Source organism: Globicephala melas, chromosome 7 (assembly GCF_963455315.2).
Source record: "Globicephala melas chromosome 7, mGloMel1.2, whole genome shotgun sequence".
NCBI classification, from domain to species: domain Eukaryota; kingdom Metazoa; phylum Chordata; class Mammalia; order Artiodactyla; family Delphinidae; genus Globicephala; species Globicephala melas.
In genome coordinates, this window is record NC_083320.1 from 52,131,199 (window position 1) to 52,147,829 (window position 16,631).

Below are 16,631 nucleotides of genomic sequence, written 5' to 3' on the forward strand. Positions count from 1 at the left end.
AATTCACAAGTTTAGGAAAAATAGTGTTTAAATAAACTATGAAACGATATAAAACAAGACAAAATTAAGAGGGATCTAATATAAAGCCAAATTTCTATAAAAAGTCAGATCTAGTACCAGTATTAAAAAATAACAAGTGCACATGTTGCTGAGAAATCAGCATTAAAATACTCCTAAAATCCTATGTGATTAGGACTTTTCTCCATAAAGCTAGAAATTCTCATCCATAGATTTTTTTTCCAACTTCAAAGCAATTCATAAACATAGACCGCTTCACAATACCCCAGACAAAAAAGTAGAGGCAGATTTAAAGTCTCATTGCTTTGCCCAAAGAAAAGCCTTACACAAGGAACTACAAGCCAGAGAACAAAGATTTGCCTTTTCCATTACGATCGTATTCAATCCCTGACCTTCTTCCTTACAAGGCAAGAGAATAACCAAGAAAGCTGGCAACTTGGGGAATGCTCCTTGAAAAGAAAATGCTTCTGAATGATTTAAAAAGAAGAAGAAGAAGAAAAAAAAACTCAAGGTGAGCCTAGCACCCTCAAGCCAAAGAAGGCAACTCTTCTTTCTCCAACTCACCATCTGGACCTCACTTGCCAGGTTCTAAAACCATACAGTATTTTGGATCCTTCAAGAGACTATAAGCAAACAAATGGGATGTACTTATACTAAACATGCACCTACAAACCCTTAAACAACTCTGAATGCTTTTACCCAATTTCTCAAGCAGCAGTGTACAAAAGCAAAAGTGCTTACCTTCACGTAAAAAGTAAGCCTAAAGGGCTTCCCTGGTGGCGCAGTGGTTAAGAATCTGCCTGCCAATGCAGGGGACACGGGTTCAAGCCCTGGTCCGGGAAGATCCCACATGCTGCGGATCCCACATCCCACTTGTTGTGGAGCAACTAAACCCGTGCGCCAGAACTATAGAGCCTGCGCTCTAGAGCCCATGAGCCACAACTACTGAGCCCATGTGCTGCATCTACTGAAGCCTGCACACCCGTGTTCTGCAACAAGAGAAGCCGCCGCAATGAGAAGCCCGTGCACCACAACGAAGAGCAGCCCCTGCTCCCCTCAACTGCGAGTAGCAATGAAGACCCAACACAGTCAAAAATAATAAATAAATAAATGTATTTAAAAAAAAAAAGTAAGCCTAAATTTTTGCCCTGGAGCTGTTATGTATATGCACTACATGTGTGACAACTCTCAGATTAGCTTTTGAAATCTTAACAAGAATGATACTTCAAAGGATTGTTTTGGGAATTAAATAAAATAGCATATTAATAGGCACTATACTATGGAATCCAGTAGTGTCAGGCTGGGTGCTCACTTATTCATGAAGTATATATCCTTTGTATATAGGGAGAGAAATCGATTTCTCACTGAATATCCATATGCTCCCTGACATTTTCCAGCCACCTTGCAGTTGGTCGAGGCCATGTGATTAACTCATGCCTTACTTCCAGACCAAAGCACGTAACAGTCAGCCAGCACATGACCCTCTAGCTATCTTGCCTGGACACATGTTCCAAATGGAAGGGCTACAAGATGTAAGCTGCACAGATCTGAGCCAACACGTGGAAGAGCTAACCAGGAGAGTCCCTGGACCCGAAGAGGACTTCATATAAGTGAGACAAACGTTTATATGTTCATGTTATAAGCTTTCTAGGTTTGTTTGTTAACGCAACACAGCTTAGCAAAATTCAACGTCTCCTTTTACAGCCTAACTGCACTCAAATGCTAGACAAAATGCATACATAAAAATGGCAAGTCCTGAGCTTAGGTATTAAAGGATATCTTCCTTTCTGTGTAATTTTGTATACCCAGAATGAACAGAATGGTTAAAAGAGAATTCTGATAGCAAAGTAGAAAAGTAATCCAATGTACACAGAATAACTTAAAAAGAAACTGATACTTATAGTTTCATCTTAAGGAGAAAAAATTCTAAAATCAAGAGTCTAAACTTTTTTCTAGTTAAGCACACAAGTTATACAAAAAAAACAAAAAGCAACAGTACAAAAATAACAACTGAGAAACTAAAAACAGCTATCAGGAAACAGGTAAAAGAAAGAAAAGCTGAACAAGACTTTAAACGCCCTTTCACCATGAGTAAAATAGCTGAAGTCACTTGTGATTGTAACAGAAGTATTATAGAGCCACAATTGCTTACCCGCAATTCTGGAATATCCCAAAAGCTCTAAAAACCAAAGATTAAAAAAAAGTAAGTTTGGAGAAAAATAATTTGGCAGCAACACCAAACATGAACTAACCAAAAACTATCTGTAGTGTCTATTTATCCCCTTAATATGAACATTCATACAATTTGACTGTAGAAATATGAATGTGTTTGATTATGGAGTGCTTCTCCAGATCCCACTGGCGGTGTTACATAAAACACAACAAATGTATCACATTCCCTTTCTACAATCTTAAAATTTCCAAATTCTCAAACATTACTGGCCTCAAGAGTTTGAAATAAAGGACTGTGGACTTGTAACAATAATAGAAGTAAATAATCTCTGTATTGTCTTAATGATCAAAATCAAAATCAAATGAAGAGCATGGCTTTCTAACCTGTTTGTAGTTCAATCAACGTACTGAATCCAATTGAATTTTGATGACTTTCCAATGGTATTTCTACTTGACGATACTTCAATATTCCCAGTAGCACACAGATACAACCAGCCTAAAGCTAAATCATGAGAGGGTATAATTAACTAGAAGGAGACTAGTTAATTAAAAATACTGCTGTAAGCATTTCTGGCCTCAATAGACCATAATTTAGCAGGTACTCAAGGTAGCCATTCCTGTAGGTTCACATAAAAAAAACAGACATGTATCAGATAACATAAGATAAACTACAGCACAAGAGTAGTGGGAGATGGGGACACCAACTCTGAGGAAGGTACAGGAGAATGTATTCAGTAGGCATCACTAGTAACATAGGAAAACAGTAAAAAAAAAAAAAAAACCTATGTAAAAATTAAAGAGGCAAGGCACTGGAATAAACATCTACAGCAGGATTTCTCAACCTCAGCACTACTGACATTTTATAGCCCAGATAAATCTTTGTTGGAGGGAGCTGACCTAGGCATTACAAGGTATTTAGCAACATCCTTAACCTCTACTCGCTAAATTATCAGTAGCAGCCCCTCTTCCCCCAGTTGTGAAAAGTCTCTAGGCATTGCCAATTGCCCCCTAGGCCAGGGTGGGGTGAGGGAATAAGAAGGCAAAAACTGCCCCCAGTTGAGAACTGAGGCAAGAGAAATATTAAAAGTTTAAAGATGTTTATTCTTCTAGATTCTAAAATGCCAAATATACTTCCTGTTAAAAGCAGTATGGGAAGGGAAAAAAAACATTTTCTATTTCTCTAGATCTACAGTGGTTTTATTCTGTTTTTAATCTTAATTTTGTAGGAAAGACCAGAATGGCAGATCAAGTTCTCTGTTATCAATCGGAGCGCCCGGCACTCTAAGGAACAATGACTTGTTGACTTTCTTATAACTAAACATATCCATCTGCTGTTACAGCAACTTATTCAAGGAGAGAAGAATAAGGTACCAGTTGGTTATGTATAGAAAGGAACAAAACAATTTGAGTCTTGCATGCAGCAGCAAAGTAACCATGCAACTTTTTAAATGCACAGTTTTCACACACTTTCTAATTACATTATCTGCACTGAAATTAACAGATCCCTAATAAAAATGTGACCTTTAGATGGGGAAGAATATTATTTTCAATCACATCATTCTTTTGGAAAAAATTTTTAGTCACAACAGATCTGAGTCCTTCTGCTACACTGGCATATATGAGGGAAATAATTAGCTTTACTGTGAATCAATTTCCTTTTATAATAAAAACGGTAACAAAATACCTCTGAATAATCATATTAAAAATTACAATTATGAAAAAGTAAAGAATATATGGGATATATAATAGATTTTCTCCAATCCAAACTCATTGTTTTGCCTGGAATTTCTATTCCTGTCAATCTGACAGACTTCAACTTATTTATTAACTTAATAAATCTTCACATGAAAAGCACTGTGTGAAGACAGAAAAATGTTCAAGACAATCCTTTCAAAGGACTACTAACTCTTGCAGAAGGTAGACAAACAAGTAAATAATTATAGTATATAGTATTAACATACCGGATTCATGTATTGATATTACAGCTGTGCTGAACCAACTATTAGCTTATTGAAAAATAAAACATTTAAAATTATCAGGAATGTCCAAGTACCAAGAAAAATCCTCATGATTTTTGAGGTCTATGCTGATGTCAAAATGTAATTAATTAATAATAAAATAAGAACTACCCTTGGTAGATGACCACAGTAGAGTGAGATGGAAAACACCTTCAGTCAGAGTAGTTCTATACTTATCTGTTTCACAAATTGAGCGTCCAACTGAGATTTAATTTTTATAAAAAGGCAATTGCAGGATTTTTTTTCAACAGTTGAAAACAAAAGGACTAGATGATTAATGGCACAATTTTGTTTTATAAAATAGGGTACCTTCACATAGCACACACTGGCTAATATAAACTGGCTAATATTGTTGGCTAATAACAATCAAATGTATAAGTAAAAAAAAAAAAAAAGCAATCTATCCATATGTGTGGGAGGGTTTAAAACCAAGTATTGTATAAGCAACCAACAAAGCTATGTAGATATCACATTATTTTGATCATGACCTGCCTTCATACACCAATTAGAGAAAGCTTCCAAAATCTCTCCCTAGATCAGAGAGAAGGAAAGAATGCTATGTTTAGGTAACGAGTAAACTGTATCAATTCAGAATCTAAATTTTACAAAAACATTGATATAATCTCATTCTCAATACAGTAAAACTACAAATTCCTACAATGGAACATTTAAAAGGGAAAACATACCTATCACCATTATTTTAAAATTTTTTATTATAATTTATTGGACAGTCAGAGCATTCTCTACTGAATTAAGTATCATTAACCTTATGCATATTCCTTTAAAGAGGATATACTATTTGTTCAGCTTTACCCAATGTTCTTAGGTTTATTTTCTTTTTTACTCAAGTTCCAAGGAACTGCTTTTACTAACATCAAAAAAACAGCTGCCTGACATAGTCTCAATAAATAGGTGAGGAGCTGATTAAGATGAAATTATTCCTACAGTCGGATGCTGATGCACTGGAGAAAACGCCAGCAAGAGTGAAGGCATACTGCTATAAACTAGCTCTTTAACCATGCTACGGCCGTTTTATTGACCAAGTTTACATTGTTAAAAAAATTTTAAACATATTAATTCATCTAATCCTCACAACAAACTTATAAAGAAGGATATCATTTTAATCTTCATTATACAGATAAGAGACTGAAAGACAGAAATATTCCATACCTTATCTAAGTTAACATAGCTATTAAGTGCCAGAGCAGGGATCTGAACCCAGACAGTCCAGTCCAGTGAAGTTCTAGCTTCCCTAGAAATGGTGCAAAGTGGTGGTAATCCTCAAAGGGAGATGGAGCTCATCCAGTTAGACAATTAGGCTTACAAATAAATCAGGGCTTGCCAACTTCTGGTTTAGAACTTAACTGCTTCTCTTAATTTTTTTTTTTAGAAAGAAGGAAATGAGCAAAACTTGCAAGCATTAGTACCTACTTTCAGGTTTCGCATATTAATACTATAACTTGATACCGTCACACCTCCCTCCCAATAAGGTCTTTCCCACACTCAAAAACTATTTACAAATGTCCCTGAATACCTACTTTAACACAGATTCAATCTGAACATATTAAAGAATATTTTTGGAGAGTATTTTTCTACTTTCTCAGATACAGAAAGAATTAGAGGCTAAGTTCAAAATCCAGCACCTTTCTAAACTTCCGCCACCTGTCAAGTCCTGAGAGGACAAGGACACTCTTTGGATGGAACATAAATGTCTTAATAGCACATACAATTTCCCTTCATTCTCACTGGTGTATCAGCTGTTTATACTCTAATCTGGAATACAGTAAAGAGTATGAATTGAAGGCACTAAATGTCATATCCCTATGTTTAGAATGCTTTGGCCTAAAGCACTCCAATACCTAAAAATTGAAATGCCATCAAATCATTGGAAATAACATTTTATCAAACTTTTATACTATTGGGAGAAGAAATATCAATACTATCAAAATGTATTCAAACATGTTTAAAGCCACACACTTAATTCAGTAATTAAGGCTATCCTATGATCACCCTGGGTGTATACATATTTGACACAGCTATATAATAACTAAAGAATATTTTATTAATTAAACATAGGAAGGAATTTAAGAAAAATCTTAATCAAGTCTGAGTAAATTTGCTTTTGTTGAGTTTTCTTGTATTCCATTCTACTTTTTCCTGAATGTACACAGACATACTTTACATTTCTTCCCTGAGGAAGAATTAAATGTGTCACGTACTTTGATAAGCTTATAAAAATCATATTCAAAACCATAATGGAATTCTGATTAACTACACATTAAAGTCAAAAGAATTAGGTTTCATAGATTTCAGGCAATATTAATTCACATACTCTAGAATTTATTAATATAGAGTCCCATTTTTAATTAAGACAAAAATTAACAAATTTAAACTGTACGATCATCATAAAGCTAAAATTCTCACCAATGCACCTGTGAATTACAAGAACACGACAAGTATGACACAAGGTAAAAATACAATACAAATTTTAAATTAGCTGTCAAATTCCTAAAATGCCTCCACTAAACACTCACTATTCCAAATTCCTGCTCAAGAACAAGGACGAGATGTTCTTCCACCCAAAAGAATCTGAAGACTTATAGAAAAACACACGAAACTATGTGGGTATTTTACTTGTCCAGCATATGAAGGAAGGCTGTCCCCAAACTAATAAAAAAAACTTCTCCAGTCTCCTACTAAGAGTCATATTTTCTGTTTTTTTTCTTTAATCACTCACACAGTCTCAAAGAAACTCATACATAACAAGAAGCAGAGAACTGAAAGATGTCATTTGCAAGAGTTGACAGTGATCACAAGTTGTGACAAGGGAAAGCACAGATGCTGTTTCCAAGTTACTGCACATGGGCAAGCCCAAAGGTTCACTATTTCACTAGCCTAATCACTAAATGTAAAGCATTATTTCATGGACTGAAAGGAAATCTGGTAGATAAAGAGAAAAATAATAACAGGTTAAACTTTCTATCTCCAAGAAAGACTCTACTTCCTCTAAAATAATCGTCAGTGACCTTGTGGAAACATTCCCGGGCTAAACATGTAGAGCACATTTCTTCAGCAACTGCAACACTAAGCTACTCCTCTGAGGGCATCTCACACATCTCTACTGGGTTCGCTAGATTTACACAAGAACACTAGTTTGTGCCATTTGCAGAAAATCAACAAAAACCTTTAAAGAATGTTTGACCTTACATGCAATTTTAAAACATTTAAGACCTTTGAACTGATAGATCTTTACGTCTTTTACAATGAGAAATACCAGAATACACTCTGCCAAGTTAAGTGATTCTTCCAGAGAGCAAATTTAACTTGACCTCCCTAAATGGCTACAGATTTGACACACCATTTAGAAGCCTGAAAGGAAATACTTTGATTTATTTATTTTCTAAAGCAGTGCTGTTCAACAGAAATATAATGCGAGCCACAAATGTAATTTTAAATTGTCTAACTGTATTAAAATGGCAAATAAAGAAATTAATTTTAAAACATTTTATGTAACCCAACATATCAAAAATATTAATATTTCAACACGCAATAAATATTTTTCAGAAAATCAGTAAGATATTTTACAAAAGTTCTTTTCTTCATACTAAGTTTTCAAAATCTGATGTGTATTCTACACTTACAGAACATCTCATTTTTGGACTACAACTGAAATGGTCAATAACCACAAGTGGTTAGTGGCTACATTACTGGACAGTGCAGCTCGTAAGCGCTGCTTTGAGATCTGACATACCACTATGTTTAAAATTAGTCTACATTCATGTTTCCTTTTTGAACTGAAATGTCTGATTACAAGTATGAGCAAATAAGGATCAGATCACCTTATTGGAGGACCCACTTAACACACATGATAAGAAGCAGTTGGATTATATCCTATTATATCTCAAGTAGACTTCAGAAATAGGTCTGATCATCACAAGTGAACACAACTTGTAGCAAAAATATAGGTAAAACAAGAAAACATTTTCATATCAAACCACAACACTTCCTTATTTCTAGCAGCCACTCTTGTTCTTGAGTAGGTATCTCCATGCAAATCATCTAAAGACTGGTTTTCTAAGTTTGATGAATTTTGGAAGCCATAAAGTCACTGTTGAAAAACTGAGCACTAAGTAAGAGGAATTTAAAAAAAATTTTCAGGAAAAAAATTACCAACCAGTTACTATTAATACACCTATACCAACCAACAATCTTAAATTATTCTACATGAATTTCACTGAAATGACTTCTTCCCACAAATTCCAACTCTTTCACTGCTTTTTATACACGAATTTCAAGTACTAAAATTACTAAGAATTTTCCCAAGTAATTAGGCCATTTAATTAAAATGTAAATAATTCCAGCAATGCATTCTCTAGAAAACAGCAACTAAAACCATTAGCTTAGCACGTAAAAAATTTGTCCTTAAGGCAAATTACTGAATAAATCAAACAGAAACAACTATACTCTTGTTTACTGCATTTACATTTTGTAACACCACATTCAGCAATTTCTAAATTTGGAAGGTCAGTTCAGATTGCACACAAGCAGTAACTTTAAAGCTTAGCAAAATTTTAGAAGTTTCTGCAATATACTTCTGAATAAACACAGTATAGAACTATTACAGCAGAACAAAAATCAGCACTATTCATACTAATCCCAGCAAGAAGCACAAAATCATATTCTTAAGTCCAAATTGTATGATACACGCTAAAAAGGTTTTTTTCCACCCAAATTTAATTCACCCAAGACAATTTTTGTTTAATCCACTTGCAAAGCTGAAAAGAAACAAATGTAGCCTCTTCTGCAGCACACATATTCAAGGACAATACATGAATCTCTTGATATTTTTCCACAATTTGAAATTAAAACAAAATTTGTTTCTTACCTGCAGTTAGGAGGAGGATCAAGGGTTATTTCAGCTAGCTCCTTCTGAATTCTGTTAGTGAAATGAGAACAGACAAAAAGGATTTGAGAGAGTCTACAGAATAACCGGGGAATTACACTGCCCTCTACCACCATGCAGTTAAATGCAAGGCTGGCTTCGCCTTCAGTAATGCTAACATGGCTGCTTCCTCTTTGTTCTCAGAGGCATAACCCAAATCCCTTAACAGAAACTTTGCAGCTTTTTTTCTCACTTGCTACTATAAATAAGTAAGACATTTACACCTGATTTGAGAACTAGCCCTCCACTAGTACTCAGTAAAGGATATAAAATGTATTTTAAAACACTTTTTACCAAAGAAATTCTCTTTTCAAGCTTATATGCAAATGAGACAAGAAGGGAGGAGGGAAAGCACTAGAATATTTGACAATGACTTCAAGTCACTTTTACCAAGGTAAGAGTTAACAAGCTACTGCAAGTGCACATTAATAATTCTGACAATATTTTATCTGTAAAAAAAAAAAAAAACTTTGAAATTTACAAATATTTTTACCAGTGAAAAACTTCCAAAGGATTCTGGCAATCTTATTTAACTGAATCTGTTTTCCCTGACCTTAAGTACAGCACTTAAATTAAATAAATTTGGGAGAAGAGATAATGACATCCCTGAGGTAAGAGGAAAAAACGCAGTCCTTATTTTATTCAAATTTAAAATGCTTTCAAAACTTAAGATGTGTCTAATATGTTCATCAAAAAGATTACAACAAATTGAGAATTTTAAATTATCTCAAAGACTGCTGTTATTTCATAAATATTCTCGCTATTAATACTTTGATGTAATAGAGGCGAAAATCCACAGAATATCACTACAGAATGCCAACATTTTATCAGCTGTTATATTATTTTTCTTTTGGTTGTGATCAACAAAAATCAATAAAATGTCGATATTGGTTAATGCTATAGAAGCATTTGATGTATAATTACTAGAAATCATGGGTATTCCACTACTACCACCACTGATGGAGTCCCATTGACAGTCTTTTTTTCACCATTACAGATAACATAAATCAACAAGAAACAAATGATCTTTCACTTATATCCAACAAAATATGTTTCTCCTGCTGTTGAGTATTAACGTGACAAGCATATCCACAAGTTTTAGAGTGAAGAGGAAAAATGACAAAGTTGTCACTCACCAAGTGCCACCTAAAACGTAAATGGCTACTTTTCAGTTTTATTTGCCCTCACAAGGACACAGAGCTATATAACCATAGCTTAATTACAAAAGGTAATACCTGGGATGCATGACTTAAAGTAATGTTTGTAAAACTGAAAGGAGATTTGGAGCACAATTTTAAAATCTGCTTTCAAATACAGCCAAGGCCTTGAATTTACAAATTTTCTAGCAAACATGACCATTTCTGATCATTAAGTTTCATGAAGAGACACTGCTGATCTAAGTGTCAATTTCAAGGAAGCCGAATATGACTCATAAAAAGGAAACATCCTCAATGTACCAGCTAATTTGGGTTCACCAAATTTTCCTTGCCAACTCCTTAAACAATCTGTCAGATGTTAGTCCAATCTCTGCTCAAGGACACTCTCACTGAAGTCACCAAAGTACAGAACGAGTTTGCTTAAAAGTCTAATTCTAGGGAGGTGGATTATATGCCACCTAAAGAATGACAACTCATTCAAGTCCAAATAAAACTGAGCGCAAAGGAAATGTTTTCGAACTATTGCTGATATAAAACCAACAAAAGCGTCCGGCCATTTGGAAGACAACCTGACAACGTGCTTAATCCTTTTTTTACACATTACCTTTTAGCACTAGTGGATAACTTAGCAGTGGTTTTGCTAGAGAGTTTGGTGTTTTTCTTCTGCTGGGTGGCAGAAGGTTTTCTTTCTTCTTGTTCTTCAGGCTCTGGAGCGGCTGGGTCTCGCTGGTCCGCATCTGAACTACCACTGCTGGTGCTGGGGCTCTCATCATCGGACCTTTGCCGATCACTGGACATCTTGGTGAAGTTATTTCTTGGAAAACTTTTAAAGAGAAAAGGGGGAAAGAAAGGAAATGTAAGTCTAAGAAATAAGCCAACAGCATTTTCTTCTCTTAATCTTCACCTAAAATCATATTTTAATGAAAACGCTTCAAAAGTGTTCACACATCTCATCGTACAGGAAGGTTACAGGGGAGGTGATGTGTCTCACAACGGCAGCGTTCAGGGCTTTACCAAACTCAAGTTAGAAAACCCACTCACATTTTTTTCCATCCCTTGGACAATCTATCAATTGTCTACTTTCTCAGAAGGCAAGAAACAGATTTGCCAGGGAACTTAGGCAACGAGCATTAATAACATATGACACACTGTAAATAACAGATCTCGCTGAAAAATGTTAAAAAGTCACTAATAACGTCTAAATATTTACACACTGACATTGGTCAAAGCTACCAAATTCCCTTTCCGAGAGGAAAACATACCCTATTAATAGCCCATATGCTTATTTAAGGTGGCGATTCCTCCTCTGAGCCCGTAAGCCTTTAAATACAACACTTAACGAATTTTAAAAAATCAACTAACAAGCTGCTCTGGCCGTTTTCACGGCCAGCAGAGAAGATTCATCCGGCCAAGACCGAGCTGCCACCCTGGGAAAAGCAGAATTCAAACTGCACCTTCTGCAAAGCTCCCCGTGCCATCAAGGTTCCTCGCTCAATTTTTACATCACGGACCGACATTTTGTCCAAAATAACGAAAAAAAAAATTTCAGAGGGAAAACAAACAAACAAACAAAGCCCCAAGAAGTGCAACAAATTTCCGCGCCCGCCGAGGCGAGCCGCGGCCGGCGACGGCGGCCACGCAGCTCCGCGGCCCTTTGTGGGGAGGGCCGCGCGGGGGCCGCGGGCAGCGCTCACCGCGCCGGGCGCCAAGTGATGCGAGCAGCCCGGCCGGCCCCGCCGCGGCTCGCGGACACCGGCGGCGCGGGCTCCCGGCGCGAACAAAGCTGCCCGCCCCCGCCCCCTCCCCCACCGCCGCCGCCGCCCCGGCCGCCCCCCACGCGGCCCCCCGGCCCCGCCGCCTTACCTCGGCCGCCCGCCCGGCCCGCTCGCGCGCCGCTACGATGTGGGGGAGGGAGAGAGAAAAAAACCCTTCCTTAAGGAAATGGAGGCAGCTGGGGGGGGGAAAGGGGGGGGAGGGAAAAAAAGAAGCCGAGGAGGCTCTGGCCGGGGAGTGTGGAACATTGAAAGTCGGAGGGGGTTGTGCAGTGCCGGGCTCCGGCCGGAGGGTGGCGCCGCCCAGCGCCTTCGGAAAAAAGGGGGGGCGGTGGGAGCTCGGCTGGGCGAGGGCGCGAGCTCCCGGCGAGGCGTAGGGGACGCGGGAGACCCCCGCGCACTGTGGCCTCCCGCTGCCGCCGCCCGGCTCGGCTCCTCCCGGCCGCGCAGTCAGCAAGTTCCGAGGCGAGCGCGGGGGGAGGGGAGGGCGCGGCGGCGGCGCGCGTGCTCGCTCGCTGCTTGCCTGGCGGAGGGGCGCGCGCCGCCGGCGCCCGGCGGGCGCGAGCTGTTCCCGCGCGCTCCCGCGCGCTCTCTCCGCGCCTCCTTCACCCGGGGGGCGCACGCGTCCGCCCGCGCGCGGCCAGGACAAAGAGCGCGGCGGGGACCCGGCGGGCTGGCCCCTGACGCCCTTGGCCGCGGAGCCGGTACCGGAGAAGGCAGGGGCGCGGGCGCCGTCTCGCGGGGCCGCTGTGCCGCGGGGTGGCTTCCGGCCTGAGCCCGCCTCCGGAGCGAGGCTGCCCATTGGACTACCCGCCCCCGCAGGCTGGGGCCAGGGTCATCCCCGGGGCTGGCCGCATCTCCTCTCCCTACACACGGGCCAGCGTGGTCCACGGGGCCCCCACGCCTGGGCAGGGGCCCGGGTCGCGTGGACGGGAGTCCCCCGCTGCCCTGGAAGACTGGAGACTAATGGGTGTCGTTGACGAAGCCAGGCACGCAGGCGGAGGAAAGCTGCCTCTTGCCCCCCGTGTGAGCTAAAGGGGCAAGAGGGGGTCTTGGGCATGGAAGGAGGAAAAAAGGATTTCGAGACTAGGTGACTAGCCTCTGCTTCTCCTTGGCCCTCAGCCTTCCAAAGAGGAAGGTCCTTCGGATGCTTTGAAAACTTAAAAATTCAGAACAATTATTGAGATGTCCCACTCAAGATTTTTTTAAGTGAAGAGGGACCTTGTAAGGAGGGTTCATACCTGATGCTTTGCTGGATGCCCTTCTGATGTGCCTGCTAGACGCCAGTTCTGGAAAGAGAAGCCCTAAGTGATACTGGGTCAGAATGTCTACACAGAAAATCTTCAGATGGGGTTAAGGGAAGGTTAGTTTTGTTCTGTCATTCTCTCTTGCAATCTCCAGGTGGACTCTGCAGTTTTTGCCCCAGGCACAAAGTGGCCAGAAGTACAAAAACTTCCTGTTTGCAGCCCAGACCTTCTGCTACTGAGAACTTGCTCCAGTGATGGAGCCCCTAAGGAATTTGGGGATTCCTCTCCCACAAGTGTCAGGGGCAGGGGTGCTGGGAGAATGTGGAGTTCACAGAGGGAGTGACAATAGTAGAGTCATAACATCTGAACTAGAATGAAAGAAAAAAGGAGAAAAAAAGGCTGAGTGAGCCAATATATTTACTTATTTTTCCTCCAAATAGAAAAGTTTTGGTAAATTGTTGCTTACAGTTCTGACGAGTAAGTTACATTTCTGTGATTTTCCAAAGACAACAGTCATTCAGCGAACCTTTCAGAGGGCTATGCCCTAGGTGCTGGACACACAAAATTCACTCATTCAATTACTGTGTGACTCAAGCCAGGTCTCTACTCTGTGCTAGAAGCAACCAGTCCAGAAGGGGAACAGGTCATTAAAGTGTACCAGGTCGATTAGGAGGAAGGACACTCTAGTCAGAAGGAATAGGAAGTCTCAGACAGAGCATGGTGTGTGTGTTGACAAGAAGTTTCACTGGGCTGGATCAAAGTGTACCTGTGGAAAGAGCTTGTTAGTGAAAATACAGGCAGAAGTTTCCCCCAACTTTTACACTGTGCTGCTACAGCAAAAGCCAACCAATTTGGAGTTTGGATTTTGCTCTATTTGGAATGGGAAGTTGTGAAAGGAAAGCTATATACTAAAAAGTGGGATATTTTAGGAAATTTAATATTACATAAGTAGACTGAAGGCCCAATGGCAATTTGCTGATAGGATTAGGGTGGGGCTAGGAGATTGGTAGATAAAGATATTTAGTTGTGTTTGGTAGCATTTTCCTTGAAAAAAGAAACAACAGTGGACTGAAAAGCAAGGGAACTGGATTCTAATCTTATTCTATCAAATTCATGTGACCTCAGGCAAGTTACTTTTTTAAAAAAAATAAATTGTATTTATTTATGTACATATGTATGTATTGGCTGCTTTGGGTCTTCCTTGCTGCGCGCTGGCTTTCTCTAGTTGCAGCGAGCAGGGGCTACTGGGGCTACTCTTCGTTGTGGTACGCAGGCTTCTCATTGCAGTGGCTTCTTTTGTTGTGGAGCACGCGCTCTAGGTGCGCAGGCTTCAGTAGTTGTGGCGTGTGGGCTCAGTAGTTGTGGCTCATGGGATCTAAAGCACAGGCTCAGTAGTTGTGGCACACGGGCTTCGTTGCTCCGCGGCATGTGGGATCTTCCCAGACCAGGGCTCGAACCCGTGTCTCCTGCATTGGCAGGCGGATTCTTAACCACTGCGCCATCAGGGAAGCCCAGGCAAGTTACTCTTTCCAGTTAAATCTTTCTTGTATGTAGCAGAAGTGTAAATCCTTGCTCAAAAATTTCATGATTCTTCAATGAGTTTGAAGTCATGGAGTTCCACTCAATATTCACGCAACAGATTACTTAGGAACTACCAAATGCTGAGAAATTGGAGTGAAATATGGGTGCTGCTCTTATTGAGCTCAGTGGGTAGTGGAACAACCAGAAATGTAGACTACACGATGAGAAGTGCTGCATTCAAGGAGTGGACAGAATGAGTGGAGTGTTATTAATTATGAATTAAAAATTAGTAGTGGAATTATTAATTCAGCTTGGGGTTATGCACCATGGGGTGTGGGTCAAAAGAAGTTGCAATGAACTGGGCCTGGAGGGATCAATAAGTGATAATATAGATAATGCTCTGGGCAAAGTACCTGGGACATAATAGGTGTTCAATAAATAGTACTTACCAAATTGTTAAAGTCACCATAAAAAAATGAATGGCTCCATAAGGTGAGGGACATTAGTGGCCTGCCCTCACAGTATTAGGTACTCAGCTACCATTATTCACTTGACTAAAGGGGTTTGTTCAAGAAATTCTTTCCAGCTCACAGCTCTCCTCCAAGGTCATCTGACATCACTATCCTGACCAGAAGCAACTTGTAAGTTATGAATTGTTATCTAACTTGAAGTTCTTCTTCACAGGACACCTGTTTTGTAATTGTTTTATCTTTCTCTTTTTTTTTTTTTTGCCGTGTCTACCCTTGGAAACAGGGATCATGTCTTATAGGCATTCCTGAGCACATACATATTTCATGTAGTGCAAATTATTCTATAAAGTATGTAATAAAAATTTTTTCCCATATGACCCCTCAAAATAGTACCACAAAGTAGACATCAGCTATCACAAGAAGATTGTTCCCTCTTGGTTTCTTCTTTTTCTCTTCTTGGTATGGGATCCTTCCAGCTTCTCACTCACAACTCTGAAAAAGGCAGAAGTAAGAGGAAAGATAAAAAATTCAATTGCAGCAGATATTGCCACAAAGACCTCTTCTCTCTTTCCCCCCCCCCACCAAATGCTGGGACCAAAAGGAACTGGTCATTACAAGGGCAGACAAGGCAGGACCCAGAATCCTTTAGACTTACCTGGTTTGGGAGTTGCTTTCTCCCATGCCTTTCAATGGGTCTCAATGTTATATAGGTACATGAGTTTGTGTGTGTGTAACCAAGAATTCTACAGGAATATACGTCTGATTTGCTTAATAAGTTTCTGAATTGAGTGATTATATAAGCTACAGTAGGGCCACAAATCTTTTAAAATCACCCACCATGGCCAACAACATACCTTACACATAATGGATATAGAATACTTATTAATTTGTTTTGTTGATTTCAGAGTGCTTTTGTTTGTTTCCTTCCACACAATAACCTTTCTCAACATCCCTTCCTTTTACCCTTCTTTTTTTCAGGCTGTTTCAGATGCTATCCAGTTACTTGTATCCTTTTGTCATCTGGCTATAAAACTCTCTTTCTATCCATTCAAAAAAAAAAAAAGAGTTTGGTTTATTAGGAAGTCATTTCCTGGCCCAGGCTTAGTTTAAGAAGCCATGATTGCCATTGTTAGTCTCAGTGTCTCTGGACCTCCAGAGTCCAATGTACTGATTGACATCTAGTGTTCCTCCATTGTGTCATGTGTACAAAACCTTCTGTGTGCCAGACCCTGGGCTGGGGCGTGGAAATGGAAAGGTGCATTAAGCCTCTGTTTGACTTCAGGGACTTCAAGGCACAAAACTCAGTGATCATTT

General features: G+C 39.6%; 1 protein-coding gene across 5 annotated transcripts in view; it reads right to left on the reverse strand.

Moving 5' to 3' along the window:
• The window catches only part of UBE2E3 (ubiquitin conjugating enzyme E2 E3), a 102,713-nt gene extending 90,172 nt beyond the window's left edge, over positions 1–12,541 (reverse strand). Inside the window, exons 1-3 of one of the 5 annotated variants that reach the window (XM_060302188.2) lie at positions 12,171–12,541; positions 10,912–11,130; positions 9,094–9,144 (exon numbers count right to left, since the gene is read on the reverse strand). In XM_060302188.2, coding sequence (XP_060158171.1) covers positions 9,094–9,144; positions 10,912–11,105 — 245 coding nt within the window. In that variant the 5' untranslated portion in view covers positions 11,106–11,130; positions 12,171–12,541. Of the gene's footprint in view, positions 1–9,093; positions 9,145–10,911; positions 11,131–11,569; positions 11,591–11,669; positions 11,692–11,761; positions 11,976–12,170 lie in introns of those variants that run through there. The other 4 variants (XM_030850657.3, XM_030850665.3, XM_030850672.2 and 1 more) reach the window with 4 other exon arrangements.
• Positions 12,542–16,631: the final 4,090 nt, after the last annotated feature.